Below are 22,568 nucleotides of genomic sequence, written 5' to 3'. Positions count from 1 at the left end.
AGCAACTAAAATCCTCTATCTTTGAGCAGCATTATTCAATTGACTACATACACCCTGAGGGTTCCTATCAGAACTCCACTGACAACCAACAAAAGACAAAATCAGCTTAAACAGAAGAAAGGACCAAGTGGTAAAGCTGGGATTTGAGCCACTTTTACTGTTCTCTCAAAAGACAGGAATCCATTGATTCACCAAAACAGGAACAGTTTATCTTGAGCAACACTTGGTCCAAAGCCCTAAGCAATGTCATCGGGACTTGACTTCTCTCCATCATTCAGCTACTCCTTCCATGGTGTGTTCAGGGATTTCACACTGTGTCTTCTGGCACTTCCAAGTTCTCATCTTCATTGCTGTTGGTGCCAATCACTGGAGGCATTACTATGGCCATGACAGTAACTCATCTCATTGGCTGGGCCAAAATCACATGCCTGGAACTGGGGATGGGTAACAGTCCTACCTAACCTGCATGGACTTGAAGTAGATGGGTTTCTCCAGATGGAATCAGAATGCTATTACTTAAGCTAAGGGTGAAGGATACTAGGAAGCTCAAAGAAGCAAATACTCACCCAAGAAGATTTTCACTACAAATAGGAAAGTACCATGCATTTTAGTTCCTGAGAAGAGTTAAAGAATTGGTATTATTTACTCATATGTTAAAGCTCGTGGAATGACCCTGCCCACTGTCACACTTTTGGTCCCTGCATGTACTCCTCATTAAGTGTGAAACATGAAACAAATGAGTTGAACCAGAAAACCTCTGCAAGTTACCACTCCGTCCTCTGGGTCAAATAATATCAGAGTTAGTGGAAGGCAGACGGTAATAAAAATGCCTTTCAATTGTTTCTGAAGCCTTATAAAGTTTTTCATATTTAAGACACTATATTGTTGCATTAAGTTAGTAAATTCTATAGCTACTTCAATATAGCAAATCTTGATACTACAACAAGTACTATTAAGGTACTAGAGTACTGTCTTACTCTGAGTCATTACTCTGGCATCTTTGTATTTCAGAGCTCACCGGGTCAATATGAAAAGAGAAAAAACAGGAGGAAGAAAGGGAAAGGACTGTGTGGAAGACATCTGTCACTCAGATATGTAATTCTATTCCTTTTCTAACTTTTAGGTTCTTTCTGCCAGAACATGGGAAAGCAAAAGAAAATTCCTGACAAGAAATGGGAATAAACATAGCAATCTGAACCAGGAAGAAATAAAGAAAAGAAACAGAAGTTGCAGAATTCCCTGTGTGACGATCTCCCAAAAGATTAACCCAAATGTATTCCTTCATTTACAAATTCCACAATAAGAGTCTGTTTTTATGCATGGAGAAATATTAGTACGTTTCAAGTTCCAAAGCTTCAAAAATCAAACTATTTTTTGATACCAAATTCAATATCATTTTCCACCTCATTGAAAAAAAAAAAAGTCTAGTTTCCACTTTTCTTATAAATTGTTATGGATCCCAGTCTTAAATTCTTCCAAGTAATTTTGTGGAAATAAGTAAAAGACAGTTTTAACACATTTGCTACTATCACATGTGTACTTGAAATCATTAAAATATAAAGTGGAATATTTTATAAACATCATTGATCAAAAAACCATTTGGTGAGTTGTCATGACTGTGGGCAAAGGAATGAGCAGAGCACAAAGTCGTTTTTCCTGAGAGTTTTCTCGAGTGCTTTCTCAATATGCAGTCATTTTTAAAGCATTATTAAAATTCATTATGCCTTCATTTAATATACAAAGGAAAAGACTTGTGATTGGGAGACCAAAGAACACATTCGTATTCTGTCTCTTCCTTTTTTCCCTCTGCCCCCTCTCATTCCCTTTCTTCCTCTCTCTCTCCCTCTCTCCCTCCCTCCCTCCTCCTCCTTCCCTTCTCTCTACCTTTCCCAGACTAGCTAAGATCCAATATCAGCCCTAAATATATGTACTTACACAGGCAGTGTGAAATCTCATCGAGTTTAATTAAAGACGGTTTTCAAATTTAACTAATCGAAAAAGTAAACCTAAATATGTTTTATTTCCAAGGGAATGCATAAAGAAATGAAGAGTATATATTTTATGAATACTATGAACTAATATTTAGTTGTTTCACAGTCAGATTTTATGCCTGATCTCTAATTTCTAACATTCGATAATCATTTCTAATAATTAGAAATTAATCAGATTCATAATGGATTGGCAGAAATGCAATAGACACAGGTTAAACAAGACTGCAGAATATCAACATACTCAAATGGGAAACTGTTTTCATATTTTTCCTTATTTTGCTAAGAAAAATAGGCAAGTATAAAGAACATATTTACTAAAGATATTTGATATTATAATTGTTACAGTGTATTTTTAAACTTGATATCCTTGGATCAAATTCAAGGATTGGCCTGTTCTCACATAAGATATTTAGTTTACGGAAGAAAATGCAACTGAATTTGTCAGCCTGAGTAGAGAGGACATGTTCCACACACAGGACATACTTTTTCTTCCCCCCTAATCTTACAAACTTAAATCAAGTTCTGGAATTAATGCCACTGATATCTTAGATCATGCTTCCATTCACACAGAGTGAGTATCAGGAATATGTTTAAAAAACAGATCCGAAGTATGAACTTAATATATGCTTTCCAACATAGAACTTTGAAAAATAAACTGCAATTTTAATTCACATATAAACTAAGATCAGCACTTCACAGCCGTCTGGTGGGGCACATAGGAAGGTTCTCAGGGAAAGTCTCTGAAACTGTCTTCCTTCCCCGAAATCCCTGTCCTCATGATTCCAACTGCTCAAGAGAACAATCCCCAAAAGAGATAAAATGCTGTCCTTAGAATGAATTAACACCTTCTCTAAGAGACCCTCAGAACTAGTCTTCTCACTCTTCTGCCATTCACCTCAATCTCCACAGACCCATAGTCTTTCATCTCTCTCCACACCAACTCCCTGAACTCTACATGGTGCTTTAAGAACCTCAGACAGCTGGGTTTGGTGGTGCTTGCCTTGTAATCCCAGCAGCTCTGGAGGCTGAGGCAGGAGGATCTCGAGTTCAAAGCCAGCCTCCGCAACTTAGCAAGGCTCTAAGCAACTTAGCAAGACTCTAACTATAAATAAAATATTAAAAAGGGCTGGGGATGTGGCTTGGTGTTAAGACCCTTGGGTTCAATCCCTGATACCAAAAATAAATAAATAAAACAAACTCAGGGCTTCCCATCAGCTAAACTGATCTCACTACATTTTCTATATTCCCTCCCCATCTTCTTGTTTCAACCACCCTTACTGTCCTAAGGACTCAACTCTCATGATAACTTCACCCTTCTCCTTACTCCTAAACTCCACCTCTTCCAGCTCTCCCATGGTCTGTTTACTCTTTCCTTCCAACCTTCACAAACTCTTAAGACTTTAGGTAAAATCAATTTCTTCCTTGATCCTCAGGGACACTTTCCAACCACTTCTCTTTTCTTAGGAAAAAAAATAACTAACACAACAAACTATCTTTTCATTTTCATACTCACCCAGATCATGATAACTTCATCCTAAAACTCCATCTCTTCCAGTCCTACCCTGCCCTCAAGTGAAGACCCCAGTTCTAACTGCACTGAGAAAATAGAAGCCAGTCCATCACCTAATCCACCAGCCGGTTGCCTCTGTGCTGGTGTCCTTGCCTTTCACCTGGGACAACAGGTGAGCTGTCCTTGCTCCTGTCTAAGGCACTTTTCTTGATTGAAATATGAGCAGCATACTCCATGCTCCTCTGATTTCCCTTCTAGCTATTCATTTTCCACTTCCTTTGCTGGGAACTCCTCTTCTTGCCCTTGATGTTGGAAATCCCTGAAGCTCAGTTCTTAGATTTTTTTGCACTTACATTCACCCTCTTATTGACATTATCTAAGTCTGTGACTATAATTAAATCTGTATTGCTGCTGTCCAATACAGTGGCCACTAACTACCCGTAGCTACTGAACATTTAAAATTTGTCTAGTCCAGTTTGAAGAATAGTTCAACTAAAATATACATCAGATTTTGAAAACTTAGTGTCTTGGTCCATTTTGTGCTACTATAACAGAATACGTGTCCCTGGGTAATTTATTAAGAACAGAGATTCATTTCTTATGGTTCTGGAAGCTGGGAATTCCAAGGTTGAGAGGCCAGTATCTAGTGAGGGCTCTGTTGCTATCTTGTCACATGAGAGAAGGGAGAAGGGAGAAGGGCAAGAAAGAGTCCACAAGGGACAGGGCGAGAGATGGAACTTGAAGCCTCAAGTCCTATAATAACTGTTGTAAATTCATTCATGAAGACAGGCCCTCACTGCTTCATCACCTCTCAACAGTCCCACCTCTTACCACTGTTGCAACTAGGATTATGTGTCTAACATATACTTTTTAAGTGACATAGCACTTACTATGAAAAAAAAGACATAAAATATCACAGTACTTTTTATATTGACTATTAAAATTGATAACATTTCAGCTCTATTAGGTTAAATAAATGCATTATTAAAATTAATTTGACCATTCCTTTTTACTCTTAAATGTAGCCACTAGAAAATTTTCAATTATGAAATTTGCAGTTCACACTGGACAATATTGATGTATCCATTAATGGCTTTAGCAATTCCTAAAAAGTCCACACCTATGGAATAGATTACCTCGTTGATAGTTTGATTTGTATATCTAATAAGCACCTCAAACTTCCCATGTCCAAAATCCTAAATTTTGAGTTTCTTCCCTTTCAAAATTGCATCTCCTTCTCTTCCCCAAATCCATGAGTAGCAATGCTCCTCTCCAGTCCACCAGGCAGGACTAAAGCCTAAAAGTCATTCTTTTTTGGGAGGGTGGGGGATAACTTGGAATTGAAACCAGGGGAACCAGGCCACATCCCCAGCCCTTTTTAAATTTTTATTTAGAGTCAGGGTCTCGCTAAGTTGCTTAGGCCTTGCTAAGTTGCTGAAGCTGCCTTTGAACTCACAATCTTCCTGCCTCAACTTCCCAAACCTCTGGGATTATAGGCATGTGCCACCGTGCCCAGCTAAAAGTCATTATTGACTCTCCCTTTCCCTCACACCCCATGCCTCATTTTTCAAGGACTAGCAATTCCACCATCAAAATATTTTTAAGGCAGCAGTGTAAGGAAGTGATCTTACGGAGATCACTTAGGGAATAAAAGAGGGAGAAATAAAACAGGCAAAATAGGAGAGCTAATTTAAGAATCTGCATTGACCTAACCATCCATCACCCTGTGACACTGGTTGCTTAACCGTGTGGAACTTTCTGAAAACTTTATGGAATGGTGCTGAAACCCTTGTGCCTGAGGAAAGAGAGAAGGAATCATTATCCTTGAACAGTCATTCGCCCTTCCTGCTCACTCAAGTGGCTGGGCTCAGGTTGTGTCTGGAAGGGTGGATCCCAGGGCAGGAAGAAGTCAGGGAAACTAGAGCAGAAATGAGTCAGTAGCTTGAATGGGTAGAAGAATATGAGGCTGAGAAGATTTCAAGTGGTGTATGAAAGGTGTTAGACTGAACAGCCCACATGCAGTGGTATACTAAAGTCAGCTCACACCTGTCAGGAGAGCTGATTGCAGGCATCTCCTCCCAACTCCTACCATCAGTGATGTCACATTGGTCACCTGAAATTGGCTGTTAGGAGTATTTACACCATGGAAATCAGCAGATGCTACAAACCAGGGCTTCCTCCCTCCCTGCACCAGAAAGTACTCCTGAGTGCCCCCTCCCACTTTAGTTCACTGCAAATGGTTTTCCCGTTGCCTAGATTTTCCTACTACTAGGCTGAGTGATTCCTACTCATCTTGTACATCATCGCTCAAATGTCATTGCCTCTAGGAAGGCTTTCCTGAGCTTCAGTCAGGTCCAATTCACTCCGTATACACTCTTAGTCTGCATATTTGTGATTATTTATTGATAAGTTGTAAAGCCAGATTTGTGGGACCCCAATAGACCTCCAGGAGCCGAATCCGATGCAATCACACAAGAGTCTTTATTGCAAGCTTGAGACTGGACTCACAACCGTTTCTGATGCAGGGGTCCCAGGGAGTGAGTCCCAGCCCTTTGTTCAGTGAGATTTTATAGGCTTTTGGGGATACTCTATGCATCACAACATCACACAGCAAATCATTTCACATTGCGGGAAAGTTGAACAACAACTCTTAAAGTTGATTAGCACATTCAATGGCGGGAACAAGTTGGGTAGGGGTGATTGGTTAGTACAAGAGGCAGACTACTTTGAACTGATGGCTTTAGGCCACGAGGGGTGTACGTGCTAAACTACATGGTTTCCTAATATGTTATCAACCACCATAAACTACTTGGGGGTCATCTGGCATCCCAGGTATTTTCATTGTCTCATGCTGATTGGAGGTTGCTGGGGGGTTGCTATGGGTCCTCATCTAGCTTAACTGAGTCAGGGACACCTGGTGCCTCAGACCTCTCCTGTTATTTACAGACAAACAACTCAGCAGGGTGGGTATGTACCTGGGAGTGCTCTGTGGGTTTTTCCCAGGACAAGGGTCACGCCCTCCTCCTTAGGACAGGCCTTGAGGTAGAAGCTGGTTTCTCAAAAATGGAGTCACAGCAGTTTCTCAAAGTTTCTCCAGCTAGACCATGAGTTCCATGAGAACATGGTTCAGGTCTAGTTTTTCTCACCTTTATATTCTCTGCACAGAGTGTTGTACAGTGTGTTAGTCATGTCTGCACCACTGTGACCACAATATCTGACAAGAACAACTTAGAGGAGGGAAAGTATTTTGGCCCACAGTTTCAGAGCTTTAGTTTATGGTCAGCTGACTCCATTCCTATGAGCCCAAAGTGAGGCAGAGCATCATAGAAGAAGGGTGTGGCAGGAGAGAACTGCCCGCCTCATGGTCACCAGAAGCAGAGAGAGAAAGGAAAAGGAATCATAGGGAAGACGAACCCTTCCAAGGCATGTCCAAGTGATCCACCTCTTCCAGCTACTACCCCCACTGCCTAGTCACCACCCAGCTAGTCCATTCAACCTGGGACAAACTGATTAGGTCACACTCTCATAATCTAATCATTTCACCTCTGAACATTCCTGCATTAACATAGGGACACCTCATTTCCAAACCATAACATATAGTTATTTAATGAACAAAAGTTTTTAAATCAACAGATATTAAAAGAAATATTACCTCTATTAAATGAGTAAAGCTACAGTTGTCTGATGCATATTGAAAAAAAGTTCTCATACTTGGAAATTTTCAGAGCCAAGTTAGAGAACACAAGAAGACTCCATGGGTATGCGTCACAGCTATAATCCTCTGAGCCAAATATGTCCTATAGCCAACTATTGAGGACCTGAGAAACCTCTTTAGCCAAACATCAATAAAGAAAAGATGTGAGTCTAGAGATGGGCACAGTGGTGCACACCTACGATCCCAACAACTTGAGAGGATAAGCCAGAGGATCACAAGTTCAAGGCCAGATTTTGCAACTTAGTGAGTTCCTGTCTCAAAATTTAAAATAAAAAGGATTGGCTACTCTGGAAAGTGGTAGGTAGTTTCCTCAAAGAACTAGGAATGGAACCACCATTTGACCCAGTTATGCCACTCCTTGATACATACACAAAGAAGTTAAAATCAGCATACTATAGTGATGCAGCCACATCAATGTTGACAGCAGCACAATACACAATAACTAAACTATGGAACCAACCTACGTGCCCTTCAAAAGATGAATGGATAAGGAAACCATGGCATATGTATACAATGGACTATTACTCCCCCATAAAAAAGAATGACTTCATGACAGTTGCAGGTAAATGGATGGATCTGGAGATAAAATAAAATAAAATAAGCCAATCTCAAAAAACCAATGGTTGATTGTTTTCTCTGATATGTGGATGCTAACACACAACAAGGAGGGGTGAGAGGAATAGACATTTAGTGGATTATACAAATGGGAATGAAGGGAAGGGAGAAGGAAGGGGAATAGGAAAGACAGTAGAATGAGTCTGACACAATTTTCCTATGTTCATATATGAATATGCCACAAGTGAAACTCCACATCATGTACAGCCACAAGACTGTAGTTAGAATAAGATATACTCTATATATCTAAAAAGAACAAATAACATTTGAAAAAATATAAAGGTTTAGGGATGTAGCTCAGTGATAAAGCACCCCTGAGTTCAATTTCTAGTACCAAAATACAAAAGCAGATGAGCTGATGATGTAGCTCAGTGACACAGAGCCCCTGGTTCAGTCCCCTCTGCTGGGGTTAAAACAGGACATAAGTCCCTGCCATAGTATGCCCTTTTGGACGTCACATATCCATCCATGCTTGATTCATGCTTGATCCTTGACACACTTCCGCTCCCCCAACAAGACAACCCAAAGTTGTCCCAGGCACTGCACCCAGCTCTGGGCCCAGGACCAATGGTTGATTTCCAACCTTCTCAGTCAAATCTTTATGGTCTAGTAGCAGGTGAACCAAATTCGAAAATTATCTCCAGCTTCCCCCCCGAAGTTCATGACTTACAGTAACAAAGCAGGTACAAGAAAACTGCAAGAAACTTCCCTTAGTGAATGGGAAGAAGAGAATATGCATAGAGGTCCCTGATCCAGAGAGGGTACAGAATTCTGCTGGGCTGCTGGAAAGTCACCAAGAAGACCCCCTAGGGATGTTCTTTGAATACACAGTGATTCTATTCCGGGAAGCATTCTGTTGTTGTTCTGGGTCTTTTTGTTTTTGTAGTGTCTCCTGGATCCCGAGCCTCTCAAGGCTCTTATTTCTTGCTCCCCAGTCACATCTTGCTGTCATTCTCCCTAGAGGCTGCATAATGTGTGTAGTTCACTTCCTGTGGGTTATTTTACTTTGTGAATATTCAATTAAATCAAGTCTCATGGTTTTTTCAGCAATGGAATTTTCTTAAAAATTTGGTGATTTTTTTTTTTGCAATCTATTTGCTTCCAATTAACTTTACATGACAATAACCACATTCAGTCTTATTTTTTCCCCCTGAGGTTTCTTTTCCCCACTTTTTAAAATTGGTGCATTATAGTTTTACGTACTGATGGGGTTTATTGTAACATATTCATACATGCACACAATATAATTTGGCCCATATCCCTCGCCAGCAATCCCCCCTTCCTCCCCACCTCCCACCCCTTGGAGCATTTCCTCTACTGACCTCCCTTTGGTTTTCATGAGATCTGTCCCCTCCTTTGTTTGCCTTTTTCCTCTCTAACTTCCACACATGAGAGAAAACATATGGCCCCTGACCTCCTGAGTTTTACTTATTTCACTTAACACAATGGTCTCTAGTTCCATCCATGTTCCTGCAAATGACATAATTCATTTTTCTTTAGGAAAAAAAACTGCACAGTGTATATTACCAAATTTTCTCAGAATCATTTTTTTATACAGAGTTCTAACATTACCTTGGTATCCTTACCCCTTGGCTTTAGTCTCTTAGTGGTGACTGCCCTGAGGCCATCTGAGATAATGGGCTAGGTGGTGAAAGATATATCCTTTATATTATTTTTTTGCTGCAATGTTAAGTCATAAGGGTATTTGCTCAAAAAAAAAAAAAAAAGCCCCAAATATCTCTGGGGTATCTCTGTGGAAATTTCATTTCCCATTGCAAACTAGCTGGTACTTTTATATATATATATATATATATATATATATATATATATATATATATACACACACACACACACACACACACACACATATACATATATCTTCCTAAAGGCATTCAGAAACCACCATAATGCTTCTTCACCTAGAGCTACAAGGCTCAGGAGGCAATGGTCTACATTCCAACTTATTCCTGGTGGCAGCATTACCATTTACATAGGATGCTCTCCAACCTTCTAAATTACCCTGGGTTCTAGTACATCAATGGTTCTGTGCTGCCTCTTAGAGGAAACCCCTAGGCCAAGGCCACATCTCTTCCCATTTTCTCATACTCCACTGCTGACCAAGTCTAGATCACTCTACCTCTCCAATACCTGTAAATCCCTTTCCTTCAGTGTTATCCCCAGTACAACTGTCTTAATTTAAGTTATCCTTTCTCATGTGAATTAACATCCCCTTATTGATCTCTATGCCTCCAAAATCACATTCCATCTCTGCCACCGGTAAACATTCTAAAGTGCAAATGTGATTGCAACTTTTCTTGAAAGCATTTGGATACTCCTATACTTTTAGGTTAAAATTCAATGTTTGTTATGGTTTGGATGTGAGGTATCCCCCAAAAGTTCATATATAAGACAATTCAAGGTTCAGAGGAGAAATGATTGGGTTGTGAGAGTCTTAACCCAATCAGTGATTTAATCCCCTAATAAGGATTAACTGAAGTGGTAGGGTGTGGCTGGAGAAGGTGGGAATTGGGGCATGGCTTTGGGAATATATTTGTATCTGGCAAGTGGACTCTCTCTTTGCTTCTTGGTCACCATGATGTGAGCAGCTTCCCCATGCCACACACTCTGCCATGATGTTCAGCCTCATCACGAGCCCCGAAAAATGAAGCCAGCCTTCTATGGACTAAGACCTCTGAAAACATGAGCCCTCAAATAAACTTTTCCTCCTCTATAGTTGTTCTGGTGAGATCCTTTAGTCACAGTAGCAAAAAAGATGACTAAAACAATGTTCTTCAGTATCTAGTTACCACTCCCCAAACCTCACATTCCAGGTCTAGAAAAACAATTTAGCTCCTTTAAATATACCAAAATCATCTTTTCAGAATCTATCATCAGATAGATGCTAAGTCCTCTAACTAGATGGGGTTCGTCTTCTTTCTTGAGTTAATTATTCATATTTCAAAATTTACCAAAGACTTGAAACTTCCTGGGAACCCATCTCTGGCTCCTAATCTGAAAAAAGTATCCCCCAATTGATTTCAAAGCAACAGATTTGTTTCTATACATAGTTATCAATTTGGTATATTTTAATTACCTGTCCTCCTTCATCTCACAACAGGCAATCATGTCCATCAAATTTGAACTCCTAAGGGCAAGTAGCATATCTTTTGTTCTTTACACATCAAATAATTAATAAATGGCTATTGGGGAACACATGCATGAACCTCAAAGTCTCAGCATGGTAATGGACCCTCCTATATACACACATCTTCAGTCTCTTAAGTGCCAGATCTCCTTTCCAAGCTCATAATGACTATCTCATACACATACCTACTTAACAGGTCTAAAGTAAAAGTCCCAATCCTTTCCCTGTCTATCCAATATCTGCTTTTCTCTGATATGGTCTGAAGGTTTGTGTCCTTCCAAAATTATTCCTGGAATCTAAGACCCAGAGCAATAGTGTTAAGAAGTGGGGCTTCTTGGGAAATAACTAGGTCATAAGGGCTCCACTTTCATGGATAAGACTAATGCCTTCATAAAAGATGCTTCAGAGAGTAGCCTAGCCCTCTTCTCTTCCATCCCTCCAACTATGTAAGGGACATTCCCTCCAGAGGATGCAATGTTGAAGCACCATCTTTGAAGCAGAGAGTAGGCGCTCACCACATACCAATTTTTTGGTGCCTTGATCTTTGACTTCCCAGCCTCCCTTACTGTGAGAAATAAACTTAGACCATTTACATATTACCCAGTCTCAAGTATTTTGTTATAGCAGCAGAAACAGACTAAAACACCCACTGATTCCCTGTTTCAATTCAATGATATCTGTCTAGTTTCACCATCTAGAAACCTCAATATCTTTCTCAACATCTTAATTTTCATTATACAACCAGTTGATCTTCCAAAAAATAATTAAGTCATCCTAAAATAGTTCTCTAAGTCTGAATTTACCAAAATATATATTTAAAAAAACAGACTCAAGAACATTAATTGGCATAATATGAAAAACAATGGTATTCTTTGGTCAAATTAAAACAGTAAACTAATTTCTTTTTTGCAGTATTTTCCAGAGGTTTTAATATATTAATGATCAATATGAACGTTCAAAAGGGGAAAATAATAGGTATTTTTTTCAAACTTATCTGACCAAAGAGCAATTTTGCCACAGCAAGTCACTCAGGACTAGTGTTCCAGCACGTGCCATCTCTTCTCTACACGCCATGCTTCACTGTGTCCCTGGGAGAGAGCCCTGCCTCTCTTATGTGCCCCATCTCTGTGTCTCAGCCAGCCTCCCCACTTAACTCTCTGGTGCTATTCTCTCCGTAGCCTCTGCTGCCAGTTTTATTTCCTGACAAAAATAACAGGTCACACCTGACCCCTTCCTTAATCACAGCTTCAAAGTCATCTCTGGTTTTTCATGAAACATAGATTCAATTCCTAGTCTGCTTGTGTTCCCTCAAAACCTAGCCCTACCTCTCCTCCCAACTTCATTTCTTACCAAATCAGTTAATTCCCAAAATATATCATGATTTTTTACCCTTTAGAACTTTAATATGCTTTGCTCTAAATGCTTAATGTGTCCTCTGGGTCCCTACCACCCTACCTCTAAACAAACTTCTCCTTAAAACCATTTCTCATGAGATCTACTCCAATAAATTGTCATTCTGGCCTTTCTTGGTTTCTGCTTGATGTCTCCATAACACTCTGCATTTACCTCTATTATGGCAAGGATCACCCTGTATTTAACCCACACAACTGTCTGAGCCTTTTAATTTTAATTTCTTCAGTTCCTAACATAGTGCTTGGCACAGAGCAGGCACTTTTTGTAGAGTGAAAAAAATACAAATGAATGAATGAATGAATGAGCATGTTTACAAATATAACTAAGAGGAGAAAATTAACATGAGGGCTTGAAAGCCATATCTAGAAACATACTATGAAAAGTTCCTTTATGGGACTGGGGCTGTAGCTCAGTGGTAGAGCACTTGCCTAACATGTGTGAGGCACTGGGTTCGACCCTCAGCACCACATAAAAACAAATAAATAAAATAAAGGCATGCTGTTCATATACAACTAAAATGTTTACAAAAAAGAAAAAGAAAAGATAATTTATTTAAGTCAGTAATGACTCAGGCAAATAACACTTTCCTTGAATAGAACTCCGGTTTCTAATTTACTAAATTTCTGATAGGGGCTATATATACCTTGTCTTAAGGGAAAAACGTTACAGCTTTAAAAAAAAAAAAAAAATCTTTGTAGTGTTTTGGGGGAGCATACTTGTATTTATATTATATGTATTATTTGTAAGTTGCCTGCCTCACCTACCTCATTTGATAGCAGAATTCAGGCCTATAATCTGATGACTGCTTTAGTTACAGTAAAATAAACAGTCTCTGAGGATCTGCACTAAAAAGAACATCACTGCTAGAAGATACACCAGCCAGTCTGGTCCCCTGAACTTCCTTTTCCCATAAAGATGCTCTCTTCGTTTTCTGGTGGTCCCAGAGATTGGGAGCTCTGTTAATCACACCTCCCTATCTTTCATGGCTCAAATTTAAAGTTTAGAGATTGTCCGAACAAAGAAATTCTGTCACAAGCACAGGAGAAGTCAATAGTTCCTTCTACTGGTTGCTGAATTGCTTAACTCCACCCCAAACTTACCTTTTGTAAAAAGATCTATACACTTGTATTTTTCTTTCATTTTAGAGACATGTGGCTCCTGGGAAGAAGTTTGTGGTATGGAGGGCTCCTCTAAAGTTTCACTTTTGGAAAGCTCCTTGGAGAAACCAATACTTCTCAGTACGGTCCGGTGTTCTTGGACCACATCAAATGACTCCGTTTTTTTAATCTTTAAAGGTATGTATTTGCTGGATTTCAGGTTTTGATGTTTGTTTCTAAAAATATTTATAGAAGGACCTCGAATTTTATTCTATAAGTAAAACAAAAAAAATTTTTCAATTGACTTTAGTATCATGATTTACAAAATTCATAATTTTCATCAACAAATTAATAAAAATGTATAACACACTGTAATAACAAATTAATAATTTGGTAATACATTAAATTTTAATCAATAAACAAAATTGTGTCTTCACCAAATACATTTTACAAACTACCTCACCATACCAAGCATTCACTATCAAGCACATGATAATAATCAGCTAAGTCAAGTGTTATTCTATGTAACTCTCCAAAAGCCCTTCACAAGTATGAGATTTATATCCCACTTCAAAAGTAATGTTAATTTTTAAAATAGTAACTTCCCTTCAAATGTGATGTTTTAAAATACAGATTCGAAGTCTATTTTAAAATAGGAGTTTTCAAATAGACATATAAGAATGTAATTCTTTTGACCATCTTTAAGGAACTTTTAAATGTCCATAAATGCTAGCATCCCTGAAAGAACGAACAAGGCTCGTCATCAGAGAAAATGCCCGTTTATTGAGGAACAGCTCTGCATATTTATAGAGCCGGGGGTGGTTTGATAGTTATGACAGTTTAACAGTTTAATGGTTTGACAGTTGGCACAGGGTGCTTTCTGATTGGTGGGTAAAGATCATGTGAGCCAGCGGCGCTAGTCTGATTGGTGGGTAAGGATCATGTGAGCCAGCAGGGCTCACCATTGGAGGCTCTTCTCGGGGGATGGGGAAATTAGTCTTTGGAGCCGGGGCGACTCCCAACAATCCCCAAATCTCTTTTTCTGCTAAACTGGAAATAATTGAACAGATGTGAAAGTAGGCTCTCAAGAAAACCATACTGATAATAGGATATGTATTTCAAAGTCTTTTATTCACCTAATTCTATGTTCATTTTGACCAACTTGAATAAAGAAATTAATATAGCTCCAGGGCTTTGATGGATAATTACCTGAATAATTATAATTGGTCTAAGGATACAGCAATAGCTCTCTGCTCCCAACCTTGGAAGAGGTCAAATCATTGCCATTTCAAATCATTTCCAACTCAGGATGCCAACAAAAAGGCTACTACAGTACACTGGCATTGTTTGGCCAGGCAACCTTATCCTTTTATAGTCAGATAAAATTCCTGACACAGGTCATGTTTCCAAAGGCATGTGTGTTGAAATGAACACTATCAAGCTTTTATCACATGCTCCTCCCAGAAAAACCAATACAATTAAAAATTATTTTAAATATGTTAAAGGAAAAAAATTGATAAGTGATGTTAATAACAATGTTGATTATAAGATTAAAACCACCTATGGCCCGTGACAGCATAGAGAGCCATCCAAAAGAAACATAAGTAAAAATTACAGCCCTCCTTCCTACCAAAAGAAGCATTATAAAACATTTGATATCTTCATTTAAAATTCTGTAAAATATTTTTTAAAGTATTCAAACCAGAAAAAGGCATATAGTACACCATTCTAAGATCCCCTTCCCCCACCTGCCTCTCAAAGGTCCAATTGTCACAATAGCTGCCCCTTCTCCAGATTTCCCAAGTGCTCTGTGGATGCTTTTCTCCAAAATGTCATCCCATGCTGACCTTCCTCTTCTCTTGGCTCTCCCTTTCCCTGCCTCTTCTCATCTTCCAGATCTATGCCATTCAGCAAATATTTATTGAGCCAGGCATAATGCTGTTGCTGGAGATGCTATCAAAGTGGCAAGCAGACTATTCTAATGCAAAGTGACCTGGATGAAGACACAGGTAAGCATGTCTTGCTATGGGCAAACACAAAGTAAGATGCATCTCCCAGTATGTTTCTCACTTTATCTTCATCTACACAGTGTTTAGAGAGGTGTTTACTTGAGATAACAAATTCAAATAATCCTGTTATAATTCACCAAAATAAAACATCCAAAATTGTATTAAATGTGCAAACTCAATACACGTGTATATAATTAAAAACTTGTATGACTGAAAAATCCTATTTTTAAATGCCATCTGAAATCGACTTTCATAGCTACTGACGGTTTTATTTTCTCTTCTATTCTGAACCTATCACATATTAGGGTTCATGCAATTCTTGGAATAACCCATTGTAGTATACAAAAATAGTTTCCTAAAAAACAATGATAGATAAATACAAAGCACTAACCTCATTTATTCTTTGATAATGTTCAGCAATGAGAGTTTTTGCTTCTTGAAAAAAATCTTTCTGGATGATCTCTGATATAGGACCTGAAAGAGAAACACTTCATTTTTTTCCTAAGTAGTTACTTGTACTATCTCCATCAAAATGATGAAACTGTGAGATTAAATTTTGGGGACAGGCATGACTCTCACAGGACATTATAAAAAGTAAACTTTATAAATGAACATTATAAATGGATACAAAAGCAGTCAATACAATGATTACTTAACTTAATATTTTGCCACTTAAAATGAAAACTCAGTTTGCAGTGGTCACAGTGATGAGATAGATTATCCTAAATTATTAAAGCTCAGTGAACGGAGGGAGTGGGATAGGAAGAGGAAAGACAGTGGAAAGAACCTGACATAACTTTCCCATGTACTTATATGATCCACCACAGTGTCCCTCCCACCATAATGTACATCCACAAGACTGGGCCCCTAATTAGAATAAGATATACTCCATATACATATAACTATATAAAAATGTACTCTACTCTCATGTATAACTAAAAAGAACCAATAAAAATATTAAAGCTCAGGAAAAAAATATTAATACACACAAAATTAAAATATCCATCTGTATGGAAGTTCTTTAAATATTACTTTATAGAAGATACCACATATTTTGGACACAAAAGTTATTAATCTGTGTTTTCTATACTTGCTGACTAATGCATGTGGCTGAACATTTCTTCAAGAATATTTACCTAAAAACTTGTTGAAAAAATTTAGCTGCAAAATAAGATGCTTCCATAAGTTTATAGGATAGGAACTGCCGTGAAGTAATACTATACATACCAACAGATAAGAAACATGGTAGTGATAGCTCATTTATATTTATCTAAATTTCTTAATTCTTTTTAACCCAGGCTACATATAGATTTCTACAGCATGTACAGTCAATATCATTCTCGTTTACTTTTGTCTAAGATTTTCTCCCCAGATATTTCTTTTATAATAGCTGTTCCTGATATTTCTATTTCTTGGTTTCCTCCTCCTAATCTCAACTCAGTAAAATTTAAACATGTTATCTGCTGATATTAGCTTCTTCATCTATCCAGTGGGCTCCTCCTATCTATAACTCGACCTTCTTTAGGGCTCTTCTTCTCATAGACTCAAATTTTAATTAATTAAAAATTCCATCTTTATGCAGATACAAAACATAATAAGATACTTCCACACCCACCAGAATAACTAAAATTAACAAGATGAATAACTCAGAATGTTGTTCATGCTGTGGAGCTAATGAGACCCTCTTGTTCTGGTGGAAACATAAAACCAGGTCATCTGTTTGGAAAAAGGTATGACAGTTTCTTGAAAACCAAAATAACTACTCATCCTGTGACCCAGCAATTCCACTCCCAGATATTTACCAGAGAGAATGAAAACATGTTAACAAAAGACTCCTACAAGAATGTTCACGACGGCTTTACTCATAATTCCAAGTTGGAAAGGACCCAGATGTGTATCAACAAGAGAATGGATAAACACATTGTGGTATACTTATACAATCCAAAACCACTTAGCAATAAAAAGAACCAAATTTACTCACATGCACAAGAACACAGAAAAATCTCAAAAAACATTATACCATGTTAAAGCAGCTTTACCAAAAAAAAAAAAAACAAAGTTCATTTTGTGTAGTTCCACTCATATGAAGCTCTCCAGCAGACAAAACTAATCTATGATAGAAAGAACACTCATTCTACTATGTGGAGTATCATGGAGTATCAAGGATTAACTGAAAAGGGACAAGAAAAGTTTTTTTCTGAGATAATGATGATATTCTATCACTTGATAGGAACAAGGCATATATAATTATCATAACTCAATAAATGGACTCTTTAAGATTTCTGTATTGTTTACATATATTTTACATAAAAGTTATAGAGTTAAATACTCTGTAGTTATGGAGAAAATACAAATATTGAATTCTAACTGATATACATGTTGATTAATGGATAAATCCATGTTCAATCAAGTACAGTAAAATATTAATGTAACAACTGGGTAGTAGATATATGGGTGTTGAATAAAAATTCTTTCAAGTTTACTATAAGTTTGAATAATAAAGTATTGGGGCAAAACTCTCTCTTCATTCCTGCTCAAAATACCCCTTGCTTTTCATTGTGTAGACTCGCAGGCCACAAGCAGCTGAGGTCCTGAGGAATGGATCCTAGGGGAGAACCCAGCAATAAAGAAGAAGAAGAAGTGGTCTCTCAATCTACCATACAAGTGCTTGGTTAGAATAGGCAGCATACCAAAGGTGACCCAACAACACACACAGCCTTGGAGATGTCCCTCTACAGTCTTCTAGGAAGAACAATACCTCCTTAGCTCTTCAGCCCCTCCCTAAATCTACTACTAAAGAAGTGCTTTTCAGTCATTAACAATACAATGCAGCACAAACTCACGTGCAAATCACAAAATCTATATGCATTTCACAATTTGGAGCCATAAGATGCACTGTCCTCACATGGAATATACAGGAGTTCAGAAAGGAGAACGTCAGTTTCATCAAGTTTCAACTAAAATCCAACTCCACTCTGAGGAGGCCTCTAGCCAGGACACCTCCTCCCTGGCGTAGAGACAGTGCGCTATTCCCAGGTGTGGCTCCACAACTCGTCCTCTTTTTCTTCGTCTCACAACACTCCTTTCCTCTTTCCATTCCCTTCTTAGTAATCAAACCTCCCTAACAATTATTTTAATTACAATTAATTGCAATATGGTCATGAGTCATGCACAGGACAAGCTATATAATGAAATGTTAAGTCACCATTTTTTTTTAAATATAGCTTTATTAAAAAAACCTATAATTTCCTCCAAGAACTTAGAGATGATCTGGTCTTCATTTACAGGCAAAGCTCTGAGAGGCAGAGGGCATTAGTGACTTCTGAAGCCATACAGCTGTGCTGGGAGCCTGCAGAGGCTTTGGTCTTCCGAGTCACATGCTGCTTTTTTTCCACACATCTGCCACTTTTCCTGATGCCATTTACTCCCTGCTAGGGCACTGGAGACTCCTCTGAGACTTGGCTGGCCACTCTGGTGAAATGCTCACATTTCACTGACATTTGCATTTTAAGCCTGCACTCCGGCACCCTTGATGTCATTTAATGTGCTGATGCAGCTGTTCTGATTTTCCCAGTAGTAAGTAAAAATTAGCTGTTGACAGAGGAGTTCAATTCCCAAGATACCATTTTCTTCCTAGCTGGGCTCTGTTGATCTGTGTGCCTAATTTCCCCACCCAAAAGGGCCACTGGTCCTCTATGAACAATGGAGAAGCTCAGCTCCACTCTGACAACCCTAATGTCCTTCTTGGGGCCAACCAGCAGATTCTGACTCTTTGAGGTCCTGCCTCAGCGAACCCATACAGCAGGCACCAGAGTCTTGAATGGAACGAGGCCTTAATATTGTTCATAAAAGAGCAGAGACAGACAGCCATGGTCAGAGTGTAGCAATTGTGCACAGTTCTTGAAGCAGCTCCACAGACAGCGGGTGGACACGCTGATCCCAGGCAGGCGACCCTGAATCCTTGTTGTCATTTTGGGTGCTGAGGCAGCTGTTCAGATTTTCTTCTGACATCAAAAATTAGCCTTGAAGCAGGAGCACTGGTGCACTGTACCTCCCAGCAGCTCAGAGGCTGAGGCAGGAGGATCACAAGTTCAAAGCCAGCCTCAGCAACTCAGAGAGACCCTGTCTCTAAGTAAAATATGAAAAAGGGACTAGGGGTGTTGCTCAGTGTTGAAGCCCCCGAGTTCAATCTCCAGTACCAAAAATAAAGCCCTGAAGAAAAGGGTTAAATTCCCAAGGTGGCACAAGATAATTCATATTGCCATGGCTTAGCAAGGGCAATGCCAGGGTTGTTTCTTCATAATGTCCACGGATATAGACATGGTTTAAATGTCCTAAATGTCCTCCAAAAGCTCACATGTGAGACAATGCAAGATGGTTCAGTGGAGAAATGATTGTGTCGTAAGAGTCTTAACCCAATCAGTGAATTGATCCCTTGATAGGGATTAACTGAGTGGTAATCGAAGTGGTGAGGTATGGCTGGAGGAGGAGGTTCATTGGGGGCATGTCTAGGGGGTATATATTCTGTATCTGGAGAGTGGAATTTTTTTCTCTCTCTGCTTTCTGATCATGGTGTGAGCTGCTTCCCTCGGCCACACTTTCCTGCCATGAAGTTCAGCCTCACCTGGAGCCCCAAGGAATGGAACCGGCCTTCTATGGGCTAAGACCTCTGAAACTACAAGCCTCCAAATAAACCTTTCTTCCCCTACAATTGTTCTAGTCAGGTCCTTTAGTCACAGCAAAAAAAAGCTGACTAAAACAGATATGTATATATCCAACAATTGAATCTAAAGTTATGAGAAATTAAACAATTCTGATCGTGAGGATCCATCCTGTTGGGAAGCTCTGAGGCTTCTGTTTCTTTGTTCACAAAAAAAAAAAATAATAATAATAATAATGGGATGAGCATTAAGCTTGCAGCTTTTTTTTTTTCCCTCACGTGCTGGGGATTGAACCCAGGCCCTTGTGCATGAGAGGCAAGCACTCTACCAACTGAGCTATATCCCCAGCCCTAGTTAGCAGCTTTTATGCATTCAAGTTCACATTTTAACTGAAAGTATTAAAAGGAAGTCACCAGTGTCTGCTCCTTCTCCATTAAGACAACTGCACTTTATCCTTTGTTTATTTGTAAATACACATCACCAGAATGATTATTTTAAGATTATTTTTCTAATTTAGTTTGAATAAACTCATATCACAGTTCTTCTTATGTAAAATTAATGATAAATGTGTTCACAGATAATAAAATCTCTTCATCCTTGGGATTCTTCAAATTACTAAATCCCCAAATCAAGGATATAACTCTGAAACAGCAGTTGCCTAGCATGTGCAAGGCCCTGGGTTCAATGCTCAGCACTGCAGAGAGAGAGAGAGAGAGAGAGAGAGAGAGAGAGAGAGAGAGAGAGAGAGAATAAATCATCACAAGCAATAACAAATGCTTAGTTATAAAGTTCATGAAGACACCGAAATGATTATATTAAGCTGACTTACAAGTGAGTGCAAATATTAATGTTTCCATGGAGAAAGAAAAGGTGAGTATTTCTAATCCTAAAGTTTTCAATAGCCTAAAATAATTTCTCACATTTATTTTCTCTTTGAAGGAAAACTCATTCTTCATATATCATCCATTTAATGTTATTGCAATGATAGTTCATCAACTGTTTTAAGGGCTCTGTATAGTTCCAGTAAATCTTTGAACTGAAGATACAGAAAGAAAATGTAGTCATGGAAACTCTGACAGGGAATGAGCCATTTCTTGATTATAATCATTCAGCAAATCTTGTCTGTATCCAAAAAGACCCAGGGGCTTGCAAGCATGTGTTTTTCATAACCATAGCAAATAACTGGCCACATTCAGAGGGTTTCCATTCTTCCCATTAAAAGACTGTGTTCTCCAGAGTATTTCACAAAAATTTGCTAAGAAGATAACCCTAACCAAAGGTGTATAGCCACATGGATAAGGCCATCAGTGTGTGTGTTATCAGAGTAAATGCCTGACTGATTTCACAGGTGTTAGAAAAGCTTCCCCTCAGGTACAATGGGAGCTGGGTTCAAGGTATATTCATTAAGCACCTACTTAGAGTTAAGTGCTTTTTAGTGCTAAATGACCCAAAATATGTAAGATAAAGATAGCTAGCTATTTTTACCCTCTAGGTGCTTAACAGTCTAGTGCCCCCCACAAAAAAATTGTTAAGAAATGAACTTCAGCAAGAAACATGGTATAATAGAGGACAGTGTAAATCACTACCAGCCAGCTCACTAATGTAGAAATTTCTCTTTAAAGAGATAACACTTTACGTTGCATTATTAGAGATAAGGTAAATCAGAAATATCCCAAGAGAAGTAACACAGTGAATCAAATCCAGGATAAGGCTGTGGTTTTAAGTTTGTGCTTCATTAATTTCATGTGCCTTGGGGGCTCTTCCTTCTTTCAATCAGAGCAGTTCAGACCATCTCTGTTTTACATATGTGAGCTCTTTCAAACTTGTATTTTGCAGAAAAGAATTTCTTGGCTAAAAATAACATAACACCCAACAGGTAAAAAACAAATCAACAAAACTTTGGGTATAAGTGCATAAACACAAAGATCTCTTTTCAAAGACATCTTCAAAAAGAACCTGTGTTTTTAGCCGGTTCAGAGGGTAGAAGAGGTCAGAATTATCCTGGTGTAGGGGCAGGAGGAGCTATGGAGAGGGGAGAAGCTGAAGCAGGGAGAAGCCAGACAGGAGAGAAGTTGAAACTAAGATCACTAACCATATTTCTAGGGTAAAGAGTTGTAGAAGCTGGAAAGTGAATAGAAGCTCTTTGAATTAAAACTTCAAATCAAATAATTTATATACAATTCTTTTCACATGTAAAAGAAGATATGAGGCTGAGACAACGGCTCAGGAGGCTGAAGACAGGAGGTTCACAAGTTCAAAGCCAGCCTCAGCAAAAGTGAGGTGCTAAGCAATTCAGTGAGACCCTGTCTCTAAATAAAATACAAAATAGGATGGTGATGTGGCTCAGTGGGCAAGTGTCCCTGAGTTCAAAAAAAGAAAAACAAGACATGAATTATTTCTTTTCAAAAAATG

General features: G+C 38.6%; 1 protein-coding gene across 1 annotated transcript in view; it reads right to left on the bottom strand.

The window, feature by feature from the left end:
* Iqcm (IQ motif containing M) overlaps positions 1-22,568 on the bottom strand; it is a 320,965-nt gene that overhangs the window by 284,912 nt on the left and 13,485 nt on the right. The window contains exons 3-4 of the mRNA XM_071614029.1: positions 15,887-15,969; positions 13,490-13,757 (exon numbers count right to left, since the gene is read on the bottom strand). Coding sequence (XP_071470130.1) covers positions 13,490-13,757; positions 15,887-15,969 — 351 coding nt within the window. The remainder of the gene's footprint in view (positions 1-13,489; positions 13,758-15,886; positions 15,970-22,568) is intronic.

This window comes from Marmota flaviventris, chromosome 7 (genome assembly GCF_047511675.1).
Source record: "Marmota flaviventris isolate mMarFla1 chromosome 7, mMarFla1.hap1, whole genome shotgun sequence".
Lineage (NCBI taxonomy): Eukaryota > Metazoa > Chordata > Mammalia > Rodentia > Sciuridae > Marmota > Marmota flaviventris.
Note: the sequence above shows the minus strand (reverse complement) of the source record. Positions and strands in the feature narration are given on the sequence as shown.